This window comes from Rhinatrema bivittatum, chromosome 7 (assembly GCF_901001135.1).
Source record: "Rhinatrema bivittatum chromosome 7, aRhiBiv1.1, whole genome shotgun sequence".
Lineage (NCBI taxonomy): Eukaryota > Metazoa > Chordata > Amphibia > Gymnophiona > Rhinatrematidae > Rhinatrema > Rhinatrema bivittatum.
The window spans coordinates 103,109,789-103,137,411 of record NC_042621.1 but is presented as its reverse complement, the minus strand read 5'-3'; the positions used below and the strand labels follow the sequence as shown (position 1 = coordinate 103,137,411).

The following is a 27,623-nucleotide window of genomic DNA, read 5'->3' as shown; positions in this document are numbered from 1 at the left end:
ATTTGATACGTTAGATCATAATATTCTAATTAACTGTCTAAAGTACTTGGCATTGGTGGTTTTCCATTAAAATGGTTTACATCTTATCTTAGTGATAGATTCCAACAAATTACTATTGGAAATCACTCTTCAAACTGGATCAAAGTTCCTATTGGGGTTCCACAAGGCTCTGCCCTTTCGGCAACCTTATTTAATATATATCTAATTCCATTGTGTAAACTTTTGGCAGGTCTGGGACTTTCTTTTTTCATTTACGCAAGCGGCATTCAATTTCTGGTTCCCATAAAGGGTACCATTACCTCTGCAGTGGATTATTTGAAAATCTATTTGGAAGCAATTCAGTGCTGGATGTTTCATAATCGTTTGGTTCTGAATCTTGCCAAAGTAGAGAGATTGTTTCTATCTTGAACTAGAAATGACCCTGTAAACTTGAGTTTCTCTTAAAAGGTCAATTGCATCAGTAGTAAGAGATCGTGGAGTCATGCTAGTCTCTAGGCTCTCAATGTCTGCCCATATTAAACAAGTGATTCGAACCAAATTTTTTAAGATCCATATATTGAAGAGGTTGAAACCCTTGTTAGAACCCCCAGACTTTAGGCTCATTGTGCAATTTTTGGTTCTGGCACATTTAGATTATTGCAATTCCCATTTGCTTGGCCTTCCCAATTCAACAATACACCAATTGCAGCTTTTACAAAACTCAGCAGCTTGTTTACTATCTAGAACACAAGATTTGACCATATTACTACAGTCCTTATTAAATTACATTGGTTATCTATATCTTTAAGAACTGAGTATAATTCATTCATAGAAACATAAAAACATAGAAATGACAACAGAAAAGGACCAAATGGTCCATCCAGTCTGTCCATTAAGCTTATGGTAGTATCTGCTGGGCCATGTAGGTTACCACATGCTTATCTGTTTCCCAGACCATAAAAGTCAGGGCCCTCGTTGGTCGCTGTTTGAATCCAGTTCCCCATTACCCCCGTGGTTATTAGTTTCCCTCACTAGCCCTCGTTAATTGCTGTTGAAAATAACTCCCTGTTATGCCTTGCTGTTGAAGTAGAGAGAAATGCTTGAGTTGTATCAAAATATCAGTCTTATTGGTTAAGCATAATAACTGCCGCATTAGCAAGTTACCCCCATACTTGTTACCCCAGACCATAAAAGTCGAAGCCCTCGATTGCTGAACGAAGCCAATTCCCCCTTTCTCCCTGCAGTTGAAGCAGAGAGCAATGATGGAGTTGCATTAACAGTATCAAAGTTTATTGGTTAAGGATAATAACCACCTCACCATCAAGTTACTCCATGCACTCTTTTCTTCATTTCTGTTTTTTAGCCTTTAGGGATCCACAATATTTAACCCACACCCTTTTGAATTCTTTCAATGTTTTGGTTTTCACCACCTCCTCCGGAAGGGCATTCCAGGCATCCACTTCCCTCTTCGTCTGACGTTGGTTCTGAGACGTCCTCCTTGGAGCTTCATTTTGTGACCCCTAGTTCTACTGATTTCTTTCCAACGGAAAAGGTTTAACATTTGCACATCATTAAAACCTTTTAGGTACCTGAAGGTCTGTATCATATCACCCCTGTGCCTCCTCTCTTCCAGGATATACATATTCATATCCTTCAGTCTCTCCTCATAGGTTTTCTGATACTAACCCCCTTCTCTGGACTGCCTCCATCCTGAATCTTATCTCTTTTGTGATAAGGGCTCCAGAAATGAACACATTACTCCAGGTGAGGCCTCACCAAAGACTTGTACAAGGGCATCACTACCTCCATTTTCTTAATGGTTATTCCTCTCTCTGTGCAGCCCAGCATTCTTTTGGCTTTAGCTATCGCCTTGTCACATTGCATTGCCATCTTCAGATTATCAGAAACTATCACCCCAAGATCCCTCTCTTGGTCCATTCACATCTGCCTCCCCCCCCCCTCCCCCCCAATCTCATACTGCTCTTTTGGATTACCACATTCCAGATGCATTTCTTTGCACTTCTTGGCATTGAATCCCAGCTGTCAAATCTTCGATCACTCTTCAAGCCTTCGTAAATCACTTTTCATTCTCTTCTACTCCTTCAGGTGTGTCCACTCTGTTGCAGATCTTGGTATCAACCACAAACAGACAAACTTTACCTTCTATCCTTTCCGCAATATCGATCACAAAGACATTGAACAGAACCAGTCCCAATACCAATCCCTGTGGCACGCCACTTAACACAGCTCTCTCTTCAGAGTAGGTTCCATTTACCATTACACGCTGTCTCCTATCAGTCAACCAGTTTGTAATCTACTTCACCACCTTGGCGCTCACTCTGAAGCTTCTCATTTTGTTCACAAGCCTCCTATGTGGAACGATATCAGAAGCTTTGCTGAAATCCAAATAGATCGCACTGAATGCTCTTCCTCGATCCACATTAATTAACCAGGCAAACACCCCATGGCTTGATGCAGCCTTGAAAATGTATATCCCCTCATGAACATTATGAAAACAGAACAAAGGGTTGCTGGAAATTCCATCAATAAAAACAGCGCATATAGGCAAGGTCAGATATTGAATTTTCTCCATAGATCCTTTTCTATGGAATAATATGCCAGAATCATTGAGAGGCAAATTATCAACTCCTAAATTTAAGAAAAATGTAGACATGGCTATTCCAGAGACATTTTGGGACAATAGCATCTTAGGCAGAGGTGGAGAATAGATGTGACTCTTGGGCATGAACAGTTGATTTCAGAACAGCATTTCGAAATGTTTGCCTTCTCATTTTATTTTTTATTGTTTTAGATTTCATGCCTGTATTTTAAGTTTGTAAACCGCATTGTTATGCTATGATATTGCAGTATATAAGTGACTATAAATAAATAAATAAATAAAATCTCTAAGGAAGTGATGAGAATTATAAAGCTAAAATTAATTGGATGGATGGGTAGACTAGAGGGGCCATGCAGTCTTTTTCTGCCGTCATGTTTCTATGTTAAGCTTGCAGACCCAGCTATTGTCCTGCAGTGCAGAGTGGTGCACTAAAGATGGAAACTGCTTTGCACCATTTTATTTTTTTTTTACTACAGGAAATGTAATTTTTTGTGACATGTTCCACTGTTTTTTACTACAGGAAATGTAATTTTTTGTGACATGTTCCACTGTTTTTTACTACAGGAAATGTAATTTTTTTTTCATGTTCCACTGTTAACTGGCACCTATGTTCCTTGTACCGACCCTGAGCGAAGTTGAAGTTTCATTGTAAACCGATATGATTTGTATCTTTACAGGAATGTCGGTATAGAAAAAATAAAAGTAAATAAAATAAATAAATAAATAACTCCTGGGTCAGAGGTAGAGTTAAACTTCTTGAGGTGTTTTCTTCCTAGGGGCTGTTTGGACAACTGAACAGTTTTATTACTAGGATTATGCTGCTGTGAATGCATCTAGAACCCAACACAACCACCGACTTGGACAGCAGCCCTCTCTCTAATAATCTTGCCTTAGTTCCCAGCTGAGATTTTACACTGTCTCAACATGGTTTGTACAAAGGATTCCGCCAGCTTTAGATGTCTGGCATCAAGTATATCCCGAACATCGCACCAGATTTGCTGGGTTTTTTTCCTGAGTGTTCAGCCAGAATAGACATTCTTAGCGTGATAGATAAAGCATGTGCTCTTTTTTTTTTAAACTTAGTATTTATTAATTTTTACAAATTACAAGACCTTTTTATACAGAAACAGATGGAAATTGACATTGCTATAAATCATAAAGCACCAAGAAAAAAAAATAGCTCATTTTAATAATGCAACCACCATTCCCAAATCAAACAAGCTAATAGGAGAAGGATAAAAATAGAAATCAAGGAGACCTAAGGAAAAATCTTAAGAAAATACCTTAACAAGATTAGAGATCTGCACACACGTGTCCCGTTCATGAATGCTTATGTGGAAGCCGGAGAGGATATCAATGTTCTGGAGTCCAAAAAAGACTTCAACTGCTCCGGAGCAAAGATGATATAACAAACATATTAAATTTAATCACGTTATTTACACAGATGTCTCAAAATAAAGGGAACACTCAGTGAGGAAGCCTTCTGCCTTAATGCTAAAACATTTTCCTCCTCACTTACATAATTTTAGACAAATCTGGGAAAATTCTTAAAGCCTGACCATAAAATAAAAAACTTAAATTCCTAAAATACAATTTCATTACTAATATCCTATTCAGTAACAAAAGAAAGCAGCAGAGACCCATGCTCTATAATTTCAGGCCCTGAATATTCTAAAAATTTAGATTAAATGCTTCTGCTGAAGACTGCAGACTGATTCTGTTGCGCATTCAAATGAGTAGATTTAGGCAGAAAAAAGACCTTATTAATCAAAGGAGTTTGGTCAGGCTCAAAATGAAATACCAAAGAAAATACTTCCTTAATGTCATGAGCAGCATCTCACCCATGTCTTTAGGAAAGTTCTAAATATGAAGATTCAGATGCCTAGAATAGTTTTCTAAATATTCAAGTCTCCAAGAATAATCTTGGTATTCCTTCAGTGTTACAGCATTAAAGGCTTTAATGGCTTTAATGTCACCTTCCAAAGCCAAAATCTTGCTGCTGTGTTTTTGTAATTGGCCTTCATGCTGTCAAACCAGCGGCTCTAGATTAGTTGACAAGCAATTTATCTTGGCTGCCCAGTCATTCAAAGATTTTCCAAATCCAGCAACCGGCTCTATAAAGAATCCAGTGTGACTACTGCCGGTCTGGTCAAGATAGTGAGGAACTACCAGGAGAGAGAGGCTGAAAAGAAGGCCTCAAACAAACTCTCAAAAGCAACTTCAGTATGAGTATCACCCTCAGGAATGGGAAGAAATGATAGCAAATTGCAATGTCTCCCTCGTTCCTCTGCCAAAGCTGCCAATATCTGCAAAGATGCCAAACATATCTCCATCACCAGTTCCTTCCACCGTGGATGCTGTAATGACATCATTCCCAACTGATATAAAGAACTGTATATAATTGTGACGTAAATACGTATTGAAATTCAAAACAACATCATTTTCAGAAAAAATAACAAAAGCTGATACCATGTAGTCTATTGAATAGAAACAGGGTAACCTCATATAACAATGGCGGGCTTTTCTCATATAGCCGCAATTGCCATTTATATATTTGTGCAGTCAATAGGCTTTCAGACCGTCACAGAATTTATAATCATTGGTTATCCCATATAACATATCCCATAAAACATATATCATTCCCAACTGCCATGGGCAGCCCATGTCTCTCTGCCAGCGGACGTAGATAGTCCACCAGACTAAAGGAAACCTCCTCCCCAGGAGATTCAGGCTCTCCCTCACCCAAATGCCCAACAGGGACTTCTTCGCTCAATTCAGCAGACCTCCAGGGCAAGAACAAAGTTATTGGCTGCTGTTCAGGATGGTAGGTGGGTTCAAAGGGAAAAATCCTAACCCTCTCCTTATGCTTAGGAGGCATCTCAAGCAGAAATTTGTGGAAATACAGAAAACAGCCCAACAGTCCCAAACTATGCCCACAGTCATGCTGCCATCTTGCTCCTCCCCGTCAGATCACATTTGCTTTTTTTTTTTTTTTTTTAAGTACAGTCTAACCTGATGTTAGGAAGGGCAGCAGGAGCTGAGTCTGGTGGCAGTAATAATTATTTCCCAGTACCTTTTTTACTTCTCAGTAGTGAACATGATGGAATCCTAACACTCTGACAGCCACTAACTGACATTAAATATACCTCTCATTAACAATTTACAACTAGCAAATCAGCATATTTACAGTATGTCTTTGTGCAGTTCCATGATGTCATCTCTATGTGAAGCTCCTTCTCTCACTTCCTCTTGGTTGCATTTCTTTGCATGCCTTCATGCATGCAGGGAGCTACTGCCGCATGGGCTACAGGAGTTAGTCCCCATTTGGCAGTAGCTGTGGGGGATGGAGGAGCAACCCTGCAGCAGGTACACACGGGCTTTCTCTCAGTTTACAGCATTTTGCAAATGTTGCATACTCCAAAAAAAAAAACCCCAAAAACAAACTGCAAAGGCCCTAAAAAAGGATTGTTAAAACAATTTACTATATGGATTTGTTCAGAGTTAAAAAAAATAAAAAAAATAAAATAACAAGAAGATTCTTGCTGTGTCAGCTACAGTCAGGTAGTTGCTCCCCAGGCAAGGCTGTCCTGTCGCACATCGCTTGTACGAATTAAAAGATAATACTGGTAGACAGTAAGCTTCTGATCATCGTTCACAAAACCCAAGAAGCTGGCATAACAAGGAAAGCACCAGGAGCCTGATTGTTAAAGGTGCTTTTTCGAAACAAAGTAAGAGAAATCGAACTTCTGGCAGAGGAAAGTGGGGGACCATAGGGGATGGGTTGGGGGAGAAGAGCATGAGAACTCAGGACACCCTGCACAGGGTTCACGATCTAAAAGAAGAAGTAATAGCACTCATGAAAGACTTGGAAAGGGTGGAGCTGATGGGGGGCAGACAGCCCGAGCAGGTTGCATAGTAAGAGGATTTCCGGAGGTTCGGTGGGACGGGAGACAAAGTAACGTGAAAATATTTTGGAAGAACATTAATTGAAATGCATTCATTTTATTATTTATTTTATTGAAATGTATGTGATGCCTTTGATTATAGTACCTTACACGTGTGATGTTAACTGATTTTTTTTGGGGGGGGGTTTGGGGATTTTCTTTTTAATTCTGCAGTCATGTTCCAGTGGAAATATGTCAGGAGGCTGCCACCCTATCATCTTCTGGCTCTAGGACCTTCAAAAAGAAAATAGGAGATTTCTTTGCATTCAAGAAACCAAAATCTACCAAATGGTCAAAATCTGAAAGAGAGTTTGATGGAAGCCCTGTGATAACAAAAGGCAGACGGCCGCTGCTAGCAGACATTTTACGGGCCCCAAGCAGGGTTGGGGAGTTGACCAGATTAGTGAGCAAACCTGAAGCCGGAGAACCTAGGGATTCCACGTCCATTATTGAGCAGAGCAGAACCCCAGATGCTGCACGGAGAATCAAACCCCGGTATTCCAGAGAAGGGAAATCCCAGTCCTTGATTTTGTTGTCTGGAGAGGATGAAGACGCACTGGGACTGAAACATGAAAAGGTAATGGTCATTCCAGTCTCCATGTGCTGTGATCGCTTTCTTCTCGCCGGTCAAATTATTAAAACAAATGAGGGTAATTTTCAAAAGGATTTACATGCTTAAAACTGGGTTTTACACGTGTAAATGCACTTTACCCATGGGCTTTTGAAAATTGCTACAGTATATGCCATTGAATTGATAATAGGTTTTACCTGCATGTAAATGCACTTAATGCAGGTAAATGGGCTTTGAAAATTGCTACGATAACATGTTACATATACATACGTAACTCCTTTGAAAATGGCCTCCTTAATTAGCAATTATGCATCAGTCCCATGAAGACTATGACTGAGTTGTATGTCTGATATCAACAAGGTACGTTCCCTATCCAGGAGGAGACAGAAGGCTGGATTGTGAGGAAATGCTGCTTATTCATGCAGAGATTGATCATAACCTGGGAGAAGGAAAAAAATGTTCTGCTCTTGAATAAATTATCATAACTTAGAGAACAATTTTACATCTCTGCAAACAGCCACCAATTCATAAACAACGCTTTACGCTACAGTTAGGACCTGATTTTTAAAAGCATTTCCAAGCATAAAACCCTATTTTATGAGAGTAAGATAGCTTTTGAAAATTGCCTGGAGTGTTTTACACGTAAAAGTATGTGCAAAACTGATTTTATACATACTAAAAAGAGGCGTTCCCAGGGTGGATTTATGTATGAGTACACATCTACACTCGCTGCCAAGCAGGCATCGATGTGTGCACGTAGGCCGCGCTGGGATCCCTGTACACCTGCTAAGTTCCAAAACAGACTTACGCTTGCAAGTCTGCTTTGAAAATTTGGACTGAAGTCTACATGTAATTTGTCTGTGAGTTTTGCTCCCCCATTCTCAGCTGTGCAGTCATACTATACGTCTGAAAATCTTACCTTGGAGCTGCTAAGCTACCATCATTATTGTGAGGTGGGGGGGAGGGATGCTATGGTAGAGTCCAAAAGGTCCCAACAATAAGATAGAAACAAAAAAGCCTCTTTATTTTGATTTAATGATTCAAATATATCAGCTTTTGGAATGTAAATATGCATCTCCAATTTCTTTGTAATTGCATGGTACAAAAGGAAATGCATTTCTGTTTCTATTTCTCCACTATTGCACTGTGTGCAGAAGTTTCTTGAGGTTTCAAGTTCAACTTTTGTCTGCTTATTTCTCTTTATAATTTGTGGTCATTTATTCTGCATTTGGTGATGATCTGTCCTTATTCTGTCTGTGTGACCGATATGAGGAATTGGACTAGTGTTTATTTTCTGTGTAGTGACCTGTAGCAGTCTGGCTTGTTCTGTTTTCCCAGTAGGTGTATTGGTTTTCTAGGGTTAGATGTAATATTTGCAATACTGTCATTTCATAGGTTCTGCAGCAAGTTGCCAGGGGCATGGCCCTGGGTGGTTGCCCCTTCCCTATGTGGGCTGTTATAAAATTACTCTCCATATGGTGTTCCAAACATTTTTTAACTTTGCATGTATATTGCATATTCCACCAGCCATCTGTTCCTTTATCTGACTGGTATCTGGTGCCTATTTGCAGTTTCTTAAAGCGCTATTCTCTTTCTGATCCTGTGAACTCCTTGTTTGTCTGCATAGGCAGGTCAGGTTATCTCCCAGCTGGCACCAGTGGGGCCCATCTTTGCCTTTAGCTCTGTACACTGCAAGGTAGTGGCATCACTCACTGTGATCCTGTTGACTTGAGTCCTGCAGGAGGAGTGACCTAGTGGTTAGAGCAACAGGCTGATAACTAGGAAAGCCAGGATTCAAATCCTATTTCTCCTACTGATGCTCCTTATGACTTTGGGCAAGTTACTTTTCCCACCATTGCCTCATGTATCAATTTAGATTGTAAACTCTCTGGGGCTGGGACTTCCCTATTGTATTGAATTATAATTCATCTTGAGCAAGTGATTAAATCTAAAATCCCACTATGATCCTGTTAACCTGAGCACTGGTAGCTTTACCACTGAGGAGCGGCAGCAGAATTCATGATCCTGTTGACCTAAGCCCTCTGTGGTAGCCTTTGAACAGGCAGGAGCCATGCAATTAAATAGCATAGGCCTACTTTGATTACTGCAGGCCGGTTCTTTTTTTCCTAGATAAAAGGTGTCAGTACTCACATGCATGGCCCTCCTTGGGCATGGGGGAAGGAGGAGGAGCAACCACCCAGGGCCTTCCCGCTGCAACTGCTCACAGAGCCTTTGAAATTGACAGCATTGCAAATATTACACCCAACCCTACAACACCAACACACCTCCTATTGGGGAAACAGAACAAGCTGGACTGCTACAGGACACCACACAGAAATTACACTCTTATCAGAATACCTCGCATTGGTCACACAGACAGAAACTGGAGAGACCATCACCGCTTACAGAATAAGTGACCACAAATTATAAATAGAAATATGCAGACAAAAATTAACACCTTAAGAAGCCAGCCTCTGCATGCAGTCCAATACCTGAGAAATGGAAACAGAAATATTTCCTTTTGCACCATGTAAAATACAAAGATATAGTGGAGATGCTACACATTTACATTCCAAAAGCTGACATATGTGAATCACTAAACCAGAAGAATTTTTTTTTTTGTTTCTACCTTATTGTCTGAAAATTCTAGACCCTAATAGGATACCCCAACCCCCTGCCCCTTACCTCACCCACACAAGAATGATGATGGAGGGCTAAGGGGGCCAGATGTTATCCTTCCCATGCCCCTCACACTACTTTGCCCTCATCTTCTGCCTCTGGGGTCTCCTCTCTGAGTCTCATTGCCCCCACTCCCAGCAGGCAGGCTGAATCCCTCCTCTTTCCCCCCGAGGAACAGCATTCAGTCATCTCCTTTACCTCCCTTCCCTGCCCGGGCAACGGTCTGTGCTCTGCACAGAAGAGAAGACAGAGGGAATGGGAACAGGGACAGCACAGGCATGAACGTTTTTCGGGGGCTGACCCCGGGGTAAATTAAGCAGGTGGAAGAAAAGGCACCGGTATTCATTACCAGCATGTACTCCCTGGAAAAAAAAAGCCCTACTGCTGGCACAGAGAGAAGGAGAGAGAGAGGGATCTCAGCTGCTGCCCTGGGCAGCAGCTGAGAGACTCAGTGCATTATGTACAAGCCAACTTCTCTTTACTCCCTCAAAAAGATCCTGGAAAAACGCCCATGAAAGCTGGAAGGTTGTCGCATAGTAGATGACATCAGAATCAGTTTCATGATGATGTTGTCCTATGTATTTTAGAGCACTATGCCATCAACTCTTAACTGGTCTGTTCCTTGATGGGGTTAGCGGTGCGGTTTCAATAGTTTCAGAATTATAGTCTGTTGGCATAGCTGTGAATAGGGGAGCAAAACTCGCTGAAAAATAGCATGCTACTTGAAATAGATATTTGCTGTAATAGGTATTTGCTTATTAAATAATTAAGTGGGCAAAACATATTTATTTCTATTCCAGGAGCAGGCTGCCTGGCACCTTGCTAGCTAATTAAGAGAGATGCCTTGCAGTGTTACAGCGAGTGTGTATTAATCTCCCTCAGACAGAGTTTCTGAAGAAAGGGTAGCAGATGCATGCAGTGGATTGAGAGGCGACAAAGGGCAGGAGTAAATGGAATTCACTCTGAGGAGAAGGGTGTTATTATTGGAGTCTGTAGGAGTCCACGGGTTCTTTTTAACCTTACAATTAAAACAAAACTCTGCAGCTTGGCTGATCGCTGGGCTTTCGTTACGTTCTCATGTTACTCCCACACTTATGACTCTCCACTACCTTCCAGTCTGTTGGCGCGTGAAATTTAAAATTATCACGCTTGTTTTTAAGTCCGTTAATGGGCTTTTACCTCAAAGTTTTCATGCACCGGCTACTTATCAACTGGCTTGCGCATTACAATTGGCAAAGAAACAGCTGCTCGGGATACCATCTCAAAAAACAGTAAGATTGAAGGAATCTTGGGACAGGGTGTTTCAGGTTACTGGTCCTATGCTCTGGAACAAGCTTCCTGAATTTTTAAGAAAGGAACATGATTATTTGTGTGTTTTAGAAAAATTTGTAAAAATTATCTGTTTTCTGTCACATTTAATGGTGATAATTCAGGGTTAGCATCCCAAAGAGAGAGGTAGGGCAGCAGGATCTCAAGGGTTAATTAATTCTCTTTGGTGATGTTTTAATGTCTCTATTTTAATTATTGCTGTGTTGGCTTTTTTTTTTTGTTACTCATTTCATTGATGTATGTTATGTTGTAACCCGCTCAGTTTTGCAGATCAGCGAGATATCAAAGCTTCTACATAAAATACAAAAAAAAAATTTATTTAAGTGATATTGTGGAAGGACTAGTGGGAAAAGTTTGACTTTTGTTGATGATACCAAAATCCTACAACAGGATAGACATCCAAAAGATGTGGAAACCATGAGAGAGGATCTAGCAAAGTTTGAGGAATGATCTAGAGTCCGGCAGTTAAGATTTAACGCTAAATGCTAATGCATTTAGGCTGTGAAAACCCAAAGGAGCAATATAGTCTAGGGTGTGAAATTCTGGTCATGAAAGAAGAGTGGGCTCTGTGGGTGACTGTATCTGATGATCTCAAGATATCCAAAGAGTTGGATAAAGTGGCAGCAAAAGCCAGAAAGATGCTTGGGCTGCTCAGGGAAAGGCATGATCAGCAGAAAAAGGGAGGTGATATTGCCCTTGTATAAAACCCCGGTGAGACCTTATTTGGAGTATGTGCACAGTTCTGGAGACCACATCTTGAAACAGTTATAAACTGAATGGAGTTGGTCCAGAGCAGGGGTAGGCAATGTCGGTCCTGGCGTGCCACAACCAAGTCTGGTTTTCAGGATATCCACAATAAATATGCATGAGGTGTATTTGCATGCACTGCCTCCATTGAATGCACATATATCTCATGCATATTCATTCTGGATATCTTGAAAACCAGGAGCGACCTACCCTTGGTCCAGAGGGTGGCTACTAAAATGGTCAGTGGTCTTCGTTCTAAAGCATATGATGACAGACTTAAAGATCTAAACATGTACACCCTAGAGGAAAGGCAGGACAGAGACGTTGAAATACCACCAAGGTATCAATGCATAGAATATGGGCCTCTTTCAATGGAAAGGAGGCTCTGAAACGACAGTTCCTGGGATATGAGGGTGAATGGGGTAGATTCAGGAGTAATTCTAAGGAAATATTTTGTGGTGGATGCATGGAACATCCCAGGGTCATACTTAGACATAGGTAATGTAGGCAGCTGCCTCCAGCGCTAATTTTTTATAGGTGCCGCAGCGTCACTGCTGCTGCGTATGTCTAAATCCAACTCTGCGGCTGCATTGCCGCCACTTTTCTCTCGTGGCGCCGGCTCTGGTGGCAGCTGCAGTAGAATATGGGGAAAAATCGGCCCCGGGACCTCTACAGCTCTTTCGCACTGATGGACTCCGTGGCACCCCGTGCCTCCCATGGGTTTCCCTGGTAACAGGAAGCCTATACGGGAGGAGAGGGTGGTGCACCACAGGGTCCGTTAGTGCAGAAGGGCTGTGGGAGGCTCCTGGCTGATTTTTTCCAACTATTTTATTGCTGCTTCCATCGGAGCTGATGGTGCAACTTCAAGGTGAGGGGACCCAAGAGGAGGATTTGGGCAAGAGGGATTGTACCCTCCCCCTCCTCCACCCTCCTGCAGGGAGGACGGGGAGGATAACTTCCCCTCTTCCCCCAATGCCTCTGGACACATACCGGCTTAATCTGGCCCTGGAGCAGCCTCCCGGTGGAGGTGGCGTAGACAAGAACAGCATCTGAATTCAGGAAAGCATGGGACAAGCCCAGGGGATCTCTGAAGGAGTGGTAGGAGTTGTAGACTGAGGTGTTGGTGTGGATGGACAGATTAGGTAGGCCATAGGGCCTTTTTCTGCTGTCACATTTCTATGTTTCTGTGGAGCAATAAGAACTAGAAAGGCAAAGGCCTAGAAGAATGAGAGTACGCTTGTAATTTTTACAGCCCCTCTGGGGCTCCTTGTTGAATATCCTAGTTATGGGGGGTAAAGTGGGCAGAAAAAGAGCTGAGTCTGAACACTCTACTGCCCCTAAGAAAAAAGCAGGAAAGAAGTCACTAATGGCGTTTTGTTGTTGTCTTACGTCCAGAAAAGGCATTTTGAGAAGGGTGACGGAGAAATGTGCAACTCGTTCGAGCAGCGGGTCCACGTCATGCTGCACCGGATTGGAGTCACTAAAGTCCTCTCCTCTGAGGCAAGGAAAAAACAGGTAAGAAGGAGCTTTCTATTCTCCCCACGGCTGCCACCAGCTTCCCTCTGTTGTCCCAGTGTGTGGAATTTTGTGCTGCCCATATTTGCTGGGTATTCAGAAACTGGGAGTAGTCCCCCACAAAGCCACAATAGTAACATTTAGCAGTTTTAAGGCAACAGCATCAGCTACCAGCCAAGGAGATTCGGTACTTTCTGAGCCTAGTAAAATACCCAGTGACGTAATCCACAATCTAAGTCTCTGCTCAGTATTAAAAGCTCACCTATACACACCTATGGAGTCTCCTTGTTCTATCCACTTTGAAACAAACACCAATGTGTAAAAGTAGTAATTGTAAAATACCATTATTACATATGGTACTATAAAAGATAATCAGTTGCACTTAGATTTCAGCCTTAATGTGAGCACTAGTAAGCACAAGCGAAACTTCTTTTCCAATCAGAAGCTGCATGTGGCAGATGTGGTTATTTCCACATAACCTAATAGCAGAAGGGACATTGGCATTATGGAGCTTGAGGGGGTAGGCAACACCAGTTATCAAAACCTGCAAACAGGTCTGCTTTTCAGGATAACCAGAATACGCAAATTAATCAGACTGCTAGACTAAACATATGCAGATATGTTTGCTGAATATTGAGCATGGATATCCTAAAAACAGACCTGTTTTCATCTCTTGAGTACTGGACTTTCCTACCTGTGTGGGGATTAATGTCGCCTTCCATGCTTCAGCCCTTCCATCTGATTAGGCCAGGGGCTCCAATTTATTGACTGACCACCCCTCAGAAGATGGGAAACTGTTCAGCATCTGCAGGCTCCCAGCAGGAATCCGCCACACTTAATACAGCACTTAATATTGAAAAACAGACTATGTATTTCGTCACTATTTTATTTGCATTATAGTTCTAATATCTCCACTGGCACCGGGTGAGGTTGTAAATATTAATCTTCTGTTTGACCTCCATATTTATCAGTGCTTGAGGTTTTTATTCTTCCATATGCTGGAGCTGCTAGAGGGTTATTATTTACTCACTAACCCAGGTATACAAGAAGTCGGCAAAGTGACGTACCCCGATGTAACACAAAGTCAGCATCAGACCCACAGATTCCTGTCTGCCCCCTTGGGCACTTCTCTTTAATAAGACATAATAGTGTGGGTGTACTCTAATTAATGCCCCTGGGCTGTTCTCCTTGGAAAGTGCATTTATTATAGCAAATGCTCACACTACAAACTGTGAGGTATCTCAATGTGTTTATAAAACTGCCAGGAATTAAATACATGGTGTCAGAGATGACGAGCTTTACTTCTGACATAAATGGTGCTATATTGTGAGAGCAGCATTGCTAGCCACCAGATTAGCTGTCTCTGTTGCCAGCCATTGGCTTGGCGGGGCAGGTTGTAAGTTATATCAACCAAAGTAGTATAATAGCCCTTCTGATGCTGGGAGAAGCTCCTTTCCTGGATCAATTTCCCCGCAGCACATTAAGGAGCCGTCATCCACAGCCTCTCTCTTTACTCAGTCCCTTCTTGCTCTTATCAGGGAACCATCATACGCAGACTCCTTCCTTACTCTGTCCACTTCAGCTCTTCTCAGGGAATCATCATGCACAGCCTTCATTGTTTTCCGTTTTTCTCCCACGTACACACCCACATACCTCCTGGAAACTTGGAGTGACTGAGTTCTGTAACACTTGTTCATTCTCGGCACATGCGTTTGCCGAACACTGAGCATGTAACATTTGGCATTTCACTCTTAACTGCTAATAGGATGCTCAGCCGACTCCCTCGCTGCCACTTAGCTCCCACGGAAAGAGGAGAACATTTTTTCCATATTAAAGCAGCTTTGTAGCATCTCTGTCCATAGGCATCTAGGCTGAAATAAAGAACTTTTTTTTTTTTTTTTTTTTTAATGATATTGACTCGCTAATCTTGGGATTTGGTGCTTACCGAGAAACCTTTGGTCCGCCTATTGAAAGCTTGCACAAAAGGTTCAGGATTCCCTGGGGCAAGTGAACCGAGTTCTGTAACCCCATCCTGTCACTTCCGGAGCCAGCAGTTCATCTTAATGCCCCCTCTCTCCACAGGATGCTATGACTCTTTCCACACCCCTTCTCCCCATCCAGGATACTTTTAAAAATCCTGAAAACATTATTTTTAAGTTTAAAAGTTGCTATATATATATATATATATTCTATGAGCACCAAGAAATTAAGGTTTCCTTCAAGCAGCAGGGAAGCGCTGGCAGTTAGGGTGTTCTGCCAGCATCAAAGAGACAGGTTTGGGTGCTCTGGCAGAGGCAGAGAGAGAAATTAGGGTGTACTGTTGAGTCTAGGGAGAAATTGGGGCACTCTTTAAGCGGCCGAGGAGTTGACGTGCAGCAGGGAATAGTTGGGGCATTGCACCATAGACGGTGGGAGCTGGAATGCTCTGCCAGTGGCAGGGAAGAGTTGAGGTGCTCTGCTAGGGTGCGCCATGAGGGGGAGAGAAGATCTTGAGGGCCCTGCTGTGGCTGCACGGAGGAGCTGGGATGCTCTTTCAGTGGAAGGGAAGAATTGGATCACTCAGTCAGCGTCATTGGGGAGCTCAGTGATAGAGGGCATTATTTATTTATTTATTTATTTGTTTTTAACTTTTATATACCGACATTCCTGTATAAAATACAAATCACACGGTTTACAATAAAACATAACTTCGCCTGTGAGCGTTACATAGGGTGCTCCACTACTGGTGGAGAGGAGTTGGAGGTCGGGCATGGCATGAGATAAGGGAGAAGCCGAGACATGGAGGAGTTGAAGCGCTGACACCAGCTTTATTGTCAAAGCAACACCGGACATGCTGGGAGTCAGATGCTGGTTTTGAGCTCCCCGGTTGTGGTAAAGGGGATTAGGAGTCTGGTTAGAGGGGAGCAAGGCTAAGGTGGGGTTATTGGGGAGGGGGGCCTTATGCGTGGGGACCTTTGATTAAATTATATTTTGACATTTTGAGGGGAGGGAGGCTTTTCGGGCCTAAGCTTGATACAGATTTGGGGGGGGGGGGGTCAGGGGGCATTAGCTGCAAAGCCAGCATTGATTTCATTGGGGGGGAGGGGGTTGGGGGACCAGGCTCTCAGACCTGTTTAGGAACCTTTTTTGTTTTTTTTTATTCAACTGCTTCTTTACCAGCGATATTATTTGAATATAGCCAGTTAAAGTTATCTGAGAAATGTGTTCCTTGATAACTTTGAAACCTAAACATAGCTGATTGGATTTCAAAATTATCCAGGTAGGTTTACCCAGATAACTTCTTTCAAGGATATCCCGCTGAATATCCCTGATAAGTTATCCAGCTTTTCTAGGTTTTTGGAAATTGACCTTTTAAAGTCAACTATAAGACATGGTTTGCATTTTTTAATACTTTTATGTTCAGTAGAAAAATCTGAAAGGGCAACATCATCCGCAGGTAAAGGCAGATCTTGCATATCACACACGAAACTTATGGGGGCAGTTTTCAAACTATCTGCATCGCCACAGAACCTGCAGGTACTTTTTACCTGTGGGCTTTGCACCAGTTTTCAGAGTGAAAGTAAAACACATATTGAGACCCTGCCATTAATAATGCACTGGAAGTGGTAGGCTCCATGCATCACTAATGGCATAAAGTGAACAGGACTACTTGGGTTTCTGATGCTACCGCAGGGTACCTCAAGTTCATGTTTGATGACACCGTCAGCCTCTTCACCCACTTACTGCTCTTCTCTGATTCTCAGGCCAATTGCATTAAAACGGGCGATCGTACTGAGCACCCGTCTTCCTAACGTGCGCACTTCTGCATCTCCTGGGCACCCGATGCAATATTTTAATGAGCTGCTGCATTGAATAGGACACACTAGGGAAGAGTTATGCATCCCTAACGCTGAAATGCATCGGGCGCTGAGGAAGTCATGGCTGAGTGCCCAGAATTGCAACGGGCACTCCATAGGCTTGAATCGACGCGTGGCTTCATTTTTTCTCACCTTTCAGAGCCCCTTCCCTAAACAAGTTCTGACATGGTCTTGCGATGGCTGTAATGTTAGTGAAAAAAACAAAACAAAACCCCATCCCCATGAATGTCCGACAGGAGGAAATGTTCAGGAACTACAGGACAGCCCAACAACATAATGGTAAAATAATGTGATTTGATTTCTTAAGATAAAATAAACAATACAAATAAGTTGATGGTTTAAAACACATGCATACCAGAGAAGAAGATAACAAAACATGCAAATAGTAAGAAGCACATCATGGGAAGTCCTTGCAACGCAGCTTTTAAGTGCCAGTTTTATTTAAGCTGCAGTGCTGCTTCCACTTGCTGAAAACAATCAGCCCTTCTCTTTCTTGTTTCCTAATGTCTAACCCATTATCAGGCATCAAAAGGTACCTTTCGCTTTTGCAGTGAACTTGGTATTATTCTTTAAGGAGCAACCTTGGTGAAGTTTTGCTGCGTGATATAGAAGAGCAGCTGTGGCCGTGAGCCCTTGACTCGGGGAATGACTTAACGCCAGTTCCGGGGCTGGAGTTTGGCTAATAGCCTCATCTACATGGAATTCACATGTGACGAGCGCTATTGGCTACCCGTTTGGGTGCGCGCTTTGGATGCGCTAATCTCCTTATTGCATCGGGTGCTAGCCTTGCGTGTCCGAAACACCCGTAAACCTGTGCGTTAGGCTGAGCGCAGTTTATTGCCTTGGCCCCTCTGTTTGTGGTGAAGCATGCCCGTCACAGCTCTGAGAATGAGGTACCAGGATATAAATGCTAATCTCGCACAGGTCGGCCCAGAGTGACCCTGCTCAGTCCCTGAAGCTGAGGAGATCTGGAGCTGTGGATTGCAGCTCTGCTGAGGTGTTTATTTCCCCAGGCTGCGGTACGGCGCTAGGCAGGATCCGAAAACCTGGGCCCCCAGCGCTTTGTGAGGAATGGGTTTATCCTGTGACTGTGGTCTCCATGGAGCGAAGGGGCCTGGTGTGACAGCAGATATCCCCTGCAGGGAAGGGAAGCGTGGGGCTGGGCTCCTTATGTTGAGATCTCTCAGATGCACCAGAGACAGAATGCATTTCTTCTCACCTCCTGCATTAATATTTCATACCCCAGTGGGAAAGGGCTTTCTGCAATAGCTTTTTTTCTTTTTTTTTTTCTCCTTCAGTCACATGAGGATGTGTGATTTTTCTACTAATCACCATTTGCTGTTCTCCTCCTGTAACTAGAACACCCCCCCTCCCCCCTCCCTCACCCGACATCTCTGCCCAGCAGGAGTCACACGAGTATGCTTTCATATGCAGCCACTTTGGAGATTTGATGCAAGTTCTAAATCAATGCACAACGGTTACTATAGTAATGCTAATCTGATCTTAAATCAGATGGTCGGGCATCGTCCGAAAAGGCTGTACTAATGATAGCAAATTCATTACTGCTATGGGCCATCTCAGAAGAAAAACTACACTCCCGGATGAATATCAAAAACCCCACCCATCATCTGAGTGGCATAGAAAATGATGGCAGAAAATGACCCATGTGGTCCATCCAGTCTGCCCAGCAAGTTTTTTTTAGGGCAGTAACTGCCGCTCTGTGCAGGTTACCCCCTGCAGAAATGTTATCCCTAAAGTTAACACAGATAACCTGCATTCCCCTCCTCCAGCTGCTAGGGATTCTCTGTGTTTATCCCACGCTCTTTTGAATTTCTTTACCATTCTTGTCTTCACTACCTCTTCCAGGAGGGCATTCCATGCATTCACCACCCTTTTGGAGAATAAATATTTCCTGAGTCTAGCCCGTGGGAGTTTCATATCATCACCCCTAGTATTTTATGTGGGGCAATGTTTAGTGGATCCCAAACCTGGATCCCATTTTAGTGATCCAGAACACTGGATATAAAATGACATAGTGTGGTATGATCAGGACCTGAGTTATTTATACTTCAGTCTTTCAAAGCCCTCTAATTAGGTCATGTGTTGCAATCCAGTAAATTTCACCTTGTGGGACATACTCTACTGAGGGGCAGGATCCTTAAACATTACCCCTGGAACATGAGTGTTGCCAGAATTGCCTTTTTCTGAATAACCCTAAGATTAAAAGCTCCACTGTGAAGAGAATCAGGCCTATGATAGGTTTCTTTGCTTATATAAGCAATCTGGGGAGCCAGAGACTTGCAAAGGGACAGGCTTGTGTTGGTTCATAGACAAGAAGCATGAACCAACCACACAAGTAGGTGGCATCATCCAACAACACCGACACAGAGTATTTTCATAAGTAAGCCGTAGAAAAGCCTAGAAGGCCATACTTGATCTGTTCAGGACTTTATGGGGAGTAGCCTATGCGTGGACCCCCTTCAGCTCTTTTTTGTCCCTCAGACACGCATCATCTATTTTCTTTCTGAGACACCATCTGCAGCCTGATTTGTACTACAGGAGCTTCTAACCTGACAGTATGCTGGGAACATATACACCACCCTCCAGAATTTATCTCTCACCAAAGTAACCTGTCTGAGGCATACTGCTTAGAGCAACCGAAGAAAAAAAAGGTATTAAATAAGGGGAAAATCAAATTAGTTGTTGCTCAGACTCAAGCTAGAATTTTCTTCATGCGTGTTTTATTTTAAGAAATGTGCCATGGAATTCACCCAAGTCCTGAGAGCAATTAATAGCCTTAGCTACAGTCATTCAGGCCGATGCAAAACGGTCACGCTAAAGTTATGCGTCCAAACTGGGCGCTCGCTTTCCTAACACGTGCCCGTCCATCTCTTCCGGGCATGCGATGCAGTAGGCAAACGAGCCGCTGTGTTAAAAAGGAGGCGCTTTGTGAAATTGTGCATTCCTAGCACCTCCCCAGCATCAGGCGCCCATGAGAAATGGCTGAGTGTGGGTTAGGAAAACGGACGCGCGTTAATTGAGCTTACGGTTTCCTAACCTGACTGCTGGCAAGACTTTTTTTTTTTAACTTTACTCCTTTTTTTCGGTTCTGCTGAATTAATATTGCCACGATATTAAGTTGGAGGAACTACAACAGTATTTTCTGCTTTGCTGTTAACTTTAGGAGCTCCTCAAGACTTTACGCCTGCTTCGGAGTAGGCGTTCATTTTTGAGAGTAAAAATATGCGCGTTGGACATACATTTATTTTTTACATAAGTGGGCAATAGCTAATAGCCTCATCAACATGAATTTACATGTGATAAGCGCTATTAGCTATGAGCTGGTTTGGATACGGTAATCCCCTTATTTGTAAGGGATTATGGACGCATGGCCAAACCGCGTGTCCAAGCGCTCGTTAACCTGAGCGCTAGGCTCAGCGCATGATATTGCAGTGGCCGGTCTGTGCACAAGCAGAGTTCCATGCCCTGAAGCCTACTTGTTCTGAAGCTTATTCGGTGACTGTAGTTTGTAATCCAGTTTGTTTTATATTTGCAAGAGAAAAATAAGATAAATTGTTTCCTTGTATTTCTGCATAACCAGTCCAGAATGCTTCTTGTCAATGGGGGCAGAGCTTTTTTCTTTTTTATATCACTTCTATTACTTATACAGTGTGTGGAACCGATTACACCAGTATTCTCTGCCTTCAGCCGTTGGAAGAACTTCTGATGGTGTAGCAGAATTTCTTTTCCCAGTAGCAAGGTTTTACCTTCTGTGGCACCTATATGAAGATACATTGGCTAGTGCTTGGGGCCATGTTCCTGCCCGTGGGTTAGTGAAGTGAGTCCATCTTCATATATGATCCCTTCCCCACAGAAGAGGTTTCGGTTAAGCCTTCTAATACTATTTGCCTGTACTGAGCAAGAAAAAAGAATTTTTGAGCTTTCCTTACTAACAGATTGAGCATTTGTTAGTTTCATTTACAAGAAAGCTTACTTAAAACAAAACAAAAAAAAAAATAAAGAAACCAAGCCTAAGCCAAACTTCCAGAAAGGTAGAAAGGCATATTTTTTCCTGAAAACTTCTCTTTACACCTTACCTTCTTTAAAAAAAAAAAAAAAAAAGAGTTAAATGTTTGAGGCTGGTAGCTTCAATCACAGCCGCAATGTTAGATAAGTCTGATCAGTGCAGGGTCTGCAGCAAGCGCTCTCTGCTGATAATGGCTCCATCTGCTTTGCCTGCCTCCGAGGAGAAAAGGGGTCAAGTGACTCTTCACGAGTAAATGGTTCAACATACACAGCTTACTTTCAGCAATATTTTCATTCAGCATTAACCTTCAGGACAGAGATGTGTCAGGAGTTGCCTTCTCCTGGAGATGCAGGGCCTGTCTGTTCCCCTCTGGGCCTGCGCCCTTATTCCTGCTCTCAGGGGAGCTGCCCACCTACTTGTCTCTTTGGCTTTTAAGGTGGACCAGGCTAGATGTCTGGTCCCACACTGGTTAAGGAGGGTTTTAGGGACACTCCTTCACATATCCTCCCCCTCAGCTCAGACCTGTTTGGTGGAATGTTTTTACCCAATCCGGATAGCTTCCAGGGAAGTGACTTATCTCTCTCATTATGAGGCCAAAACCAAGCAAGCCTTTGGCATGTGATATTACCTTCAGCTTTATATGTTTTCAGTGGAATTCTCCGGATCGCTCACCTAGTAAACCTGGGGTTAGGGCTACAGGATCTCTGTTTTCCTTACCGCTAAGGATACCCTTAAAAGTTCTCCAACTTTCACCACTATCTGCTGTGCGCTTTGTCCAGTGTCCCCACTCTTTATTTTACATGAGTCCAACAGATGCTCCAAGTTCCAGTTCTCCTTCTCAAGGCAGATTATTTTTGGGATTTCTTCCAAGACGACTCGCTTATACCCCTTGGGGAATAGGTTTCTATTCATAAAAGTGGAAATATGGAGGAGGCTGGGAACTACAGGCCAGTTAGCCTGATCTCTGTGGTGAGCAAACTAATGTAATCGCTGCTAAAATAGAGGATAGTGCAATTTTTGGAATCCAATAGGTTGCAAGATCCAAGGGAGCATGGTTTTACCAGAGGTAAATCTTGTCAGACATATCTGATCAATTTCATTGATTAGGTGACCAGAGAGTTGGATCAAGCGAGAGCGCTAGACGTAGTGTACTTGGATTTCAGCAAGGCCTTTGGCACAGTTCTGCACCGAAGACTTATAAATGAATTGTGTGCCCTTGGTATGGATCCTAGTGTGCCTGACTGGGTTAGAAACTGGCTGAGTGAGAGGCAAGAAAGGGTAGTGGTAAATGGAGTTTTCTCTGAGGAGGGGGTTGTTACTAGCAGTGTGTCTCATGAATTGGTCCTTGCACCAGTTCTTTTCAAATTTTTGTGAGCGACATAACAGAAGGGTTGTCAAGAAAGGTTTGTCTTTTTGCCGATGATACCAAAATCTCTAATAAGGTGGACAGCCAGTAAGGAGTGGAAAACATGAGGAGGGATCTAGCAAAGCTCGAGGAATGGTCTAAGGTCTGGCAGCTAATAATTAATGCTAAAAAATATATAGTAATGCATTTTGGATGCAAAAACCCAAGAGAAAGGTACAGTATTGGAGGTCAATTATTGGAGGTCAATTTATTCTGAGCACCAAAGGAAGAGCGGGATCTGAGGGTAATTGTATCTGATGATCTTAAAGTGGCCAAACAGGTGAATAAAGCAACGGTAAAAGCTGAAAGATGCTTGGCTGCATAGGGAAAGGAATGGTCAGCACAAAAAGGGAGGTGATGATATCCCTGTATAGGTCCCTGGTGAAGACCTCACTTGGCATACTGTGTACAATTCTGGAGATGGCACCTTCAAAAGGATGGAGTGGGTCCAGAGGGTGCCTTCATGCTAAAGTATATGGGGATAGAATTAACATGTACACCCTAGAGGAAAGGCGAGATAGGGGAGATATAATAGAGACATTCAAATATCTCAAAGGCTTCCATGAACAGGAAATGTGCCTTTTTCAATGGAACGGAGGCTTTAGAATGAGGGGTCATGAAATGAGGTTGAAAGGGGTTAGACTCGGGAGTAATCTTAGGAAATATTTCTTTACAGAGAGTGTGATGGATGTGTGGAACAGCCTCCCAGTGGAAGTGGTAGTGACAAAAACAGTATCTGAATTCAAGAAAGCATGGGATAAATACAGGGGATCTCTAAGGAAGTGATGAGAATAATAATGCTAAAATAATTGGATGGATGGGAAGATTGAATGGGCCACATGGTCTTTTTCTGTCGTCATGTTTCTATACTTAGGCCCATGGAAAATCTCACTCCTTCCTCAGGTCTTCTAGGTTCTATTTTCCCATTCTCTTGCTTCATGACTTGTATTTCGTCATTTTGTACTGTTACAGGTTCTACTTCTGTTCCAGTCTTTATCATGGTTTCTTCAGGCCTATTTGTGCTACCTCTTTTAGGGCTCTGTAGCACCTTCATCAGTCCTCCCTGCAGTGCCCTCCTCAGGTCTCCCTGCAGCGATCATTTCTGCCTCTTCTTTTTAGGGTTGTGCTTCATTAAGGTGGTTTGCCCCTTTCCCATTTCCAATGAGGCCCTTACTGCAAGGTCCCATCGTAGGTATCCTTGAACCAGAGTCATATTCTGTGCAGGTTCATTCTCCTACAGATTTTCTTATAGTAAAGTATACCTGTTATTGTAGCTCTGGTTTAACTTCCATCATCTGTTCCAGCAGTGGTTTCACTGTTTCATCTGGCTCTTTATGGCACTCTCTTGCAGTTGCCTTTGCCCTTCCAGGAGGGTTTAGAGCTTGCATTTTGGCTAACTTGTGCACTAGTGCAAAGTAGTCTGGCTTGCTTCTAAAGGGCCAAACCCTGTTCAACTATTCCTTTCTTTTGTGAGCAGGAGAAAAGGAAAGAAAGAGAAAAAAAAAAACCCTGCTTGTTCAGCGCAAACTCACTGTACACACCCTTTCTAGCAATATTACCTACAATATTATTTTTAAAACTGCAGCTTGCAGGCAGGTCCCAGGCACACTTCTCTGTATTCAAAAATCTTTTCCAGCTGCTTTGCTTCTGTGATCTACCTGGGCCATACCCTTTTACACTTCTCAGTGCTCTGCACACACACTTAGCAGCAATGCTTCTTTGGGCAGGAATCTCACAGTAAACTTTTATTCTCTTCTCTAATTTCTTTTCCTCTTTTAGAGGCTTGGGTGTCTGCTTGTGCAGCCACGTAGTGCAGAAATCCCCGACTGACACCATATGTAGAATAGCATAAGTGGTCTGTAACTTCACAAAGGACAGAGACACTCTGGACTCTGGTCTTCTCACATAAAACTTTATTCTTCACAAATCCATGGTTCAACATATACAACTTACTTTTAGTAACATTCTCATTCAGAATTTACCTTCAGGACAGAGATGTGTCAGTAGCTGCCTTCTCCTGGAGACGTAGGGCCTGTGGGTTCACCCCTGGGCCTGTGCCCTTATTCCTGCTCTCAGGGGACCCACCCACAGAGCTAATTGTCTGTTCCTGTACTGGTAAAGGAGCTCAGAATGTGCCACTGGGCTGATGTAATTACCCATGCTGAGCCTGCCACAAGTTTTTACTTTTGTTTTAGCTTAGGTTTTTCAGCACTTACCTTGCCTGGCTAAGTAATAATGGCTTTAGCGCCAAAATTAACCCAGCTAAAACACCTGTGGCAAGCATAGTGCGTCTACAAATTGTAGTGTAGTAGCCTTATTATCTATTACCCTGAAATGCAAGGAGGCACACTAGAGGGAAGGCTGCCTAGCGTGTCTCCTTTTTCCCCAGGAAATGTAATACCTGACCAGAGGCAGGCATTAAACTTCCTGCGGTCCAGCCCGGCAAGTCCTCCCTCCCCAGCATGCCAAATCACTCCCTGAAGCATGGCCGGGCTGGCCAGTTAGTCTGAGTCCGAGTCTGCCTCTGTGGTTCTGTCCTTCCTCCTTCCCACTTACCTCTTAAATGAAGTCAGACCAGCAGGTCTGGATCTGATCTAGGTCCATCCCCTCCTAAAAAAAATTCAATTGGCCATTTGAAATCCATAGCCCTCCAAATCCACCCCCCACCCCCTCATCTGGGAACCACTGCCAGAGAAGACCTTAGCATCTCTGGCAGCTGATTGGTCCTTTCACTGACTCAAGTCAGTGAAAGGACCATGATGGGTACCTCCGGCCGCCCCCGAGGTTCCCATCATGACGTGTATTTGAGCGTAGGAGATGTGCGCGCTCGCGCCCTAGAAGGCCACAGGAGTGAGCCTGGCGGACTGGGATATGCCCATGCTAGTTTGGAAACGCCGAGACCCTCGGCACTCGGCACCGGAGGCAGCCATCGTGCCCAAGGAGAGAGAAAGAGGAGAAAAAGAGGTAAGGCAGAACGGTCGCAGATGGCTGCGACCGGACGCAACACGACGCAACACCACCATTCCTGTAGAAGGTGTGGGGTCCTTAAAAGACCCACAGGACAAAAAGATAGACCTCTTAATGAAGCATGCCTTTTCCTGAAATAGTTCAGCTGTTCAGGGAGCAATTTGTTTGAGCTATGTATCTAAAGCACGCTTATACTGGATTCAACAACTTCCAGAAGCTTATCCAGCAGATGGATTATACGATCTCATAAGGATTTTCTCAAGGTCTTTAACAGTAGGTATCAGATGCCATCTATGGCTTAGACATTCTTCTGCAGATTCATAGTCATAGGTTTGCCTCTATAAGTTACTCTTTAAGGTCAGATACTCTTTGCTGAGGATTTGGACAAATTTGTAAAGAGCTTAGGAGAATCTAGACACAGCATTTACCAGAGAATAGAAGCAAAGTAACTTTTATGTCTTGTAGAGCTTGAAACCATTACTGAGATTATAGAAAATACCATCATGGGAGACAATTTGTTTCACAATCACTCAGAGAAAGGAGCAGAATACAGTCTGTTCAGGGTGTCAAAAAGACAAGACCAGATGCAACAAAGCCAAAAGCCTCACTTAACAATCAGCAATGCTGATTCAGCCAGTAGAGGGATGTTTACAGAATTATTTCAAAGAGTGGATCCATATAACAAACCAGTGGGAATGGATGTTACCCAGAATAGTGGTTATTACTGGCAAGGACAGTAAACCAGATATTCATAGTGTTACCAATAGAAAAAAAGTGAATAGTGGAATACTGCAGGGATCTGTTCTGGGACCACTGCTTTTTAATATATTTATAAATGATCTGGAAATGGAAACAAGTGAAGTGATCAAATTTGCCAATGACACAAAATTATTCAAAGCTGTTAAATAGCAAGATGATTGTGAAAAATTGCAAGAGGACATTGCAAAACTGGGAGACTGGGCATGCAAATGACAAATGAAATTTAATGTGGACAAGTGAAAAGTGATGCAACTTAGGGAAGAGTAACCCAAATTATGGCTACACAATATAAGGTTCCACATTAGGAGAGACCACTCAGGAAAAGGATATAGGTGTCATCATTGAAAATACGTTGAAATCTTCTGCTCAGTGTGCAGCAGCAGTAGCCAAGAAAGCAAATAGAATGCTGGGGATTATTAGAAAAGGAATGGAAAAATAAAATAAAGATTATCATAATGGCTCTGTATTGCTCCATGTTGCGACTTCATCTTGAGTATTGTGTGGAGTTCTGGTCATCACATCTCAAAAAAGATATAGCAGAATTAAAAAAGGTACAGAGAAGGATGACCAAAATGATAAAAGGGATAGAACAATTCCCCTATGAAGAAAGGAGTGGAAAGACTAGGGGATACAATGAAGTTACTTGGTAGCAAAAATATTTTTTTACTCAACACATTAAGCTCTGGAATTTGTTGCCAGAGGATGTGGTGAAAGCTGTAAGTGTAGCTGCATTCAAAAAGGTTTTGGAAAACTTCTTGGAGGAAAAATCCATAAACCATTATTAAGGTGGAGTTGCAGCAATCCACTGTTTATTCTTGGGATAAGCAGCTTGGAATCTGTTTACCCCTTGGGATCCTGCCAGGTACTTGTGAACTAGATTGGCCACTGTTGGAAACAGGACTTGATATATCTTTGATCTGACCCAATATGGCAAATTTTATGTTCTTATACCTTGTTTGACTTGGTTAAAGAAAGAAGCAGTGCAAATGATGCTGGCCAAATTGCTTCAGCTGCGTGCCATATGTCCAGTGCCATCTCAAGAAGAAAGGCATGATTGCAACTAAATTTACTTTGTCTTTCCAAAGAAACATGGAATATGCTGCCCAATACTAGATCTAAAAGGTGAGAACAGGAGCCTTCACGTATCACATTTTCAAACGGAAACACTTTGATCAGTTATGTTATCAATATGGAGAGAGGAGTTTTTAAATTCATTAGATCTCA

General features: G+C 42.8%; 1 protein-coding gene across 1 annotated transcript in view; it reads left to right on the top strand.

Annotated features, from left to right (window-relative positions):
• The window catches only part of CARMIL2 (capping protein regulator and myosin 1 linker 2), a 435,549-nt gene that overhangs the window by 333,340 nt on the left and 74,586 nt on the right, over positions 1-27,623 (top strand). The window contains exons 18-19 of the mRNA XM_029608841.1: positions 6,718-7,120; positions 13,265-13,384. Of these exons, the coding sequence (XP_029464701.1) occupies positions 6,718-7,120; positions 13,265-13,384 (523 nt within the window). The remainder of the gene's footprint in view (positions 1-6,717; positions 7,121-13,264; positions 13,385-27,623) is intronic.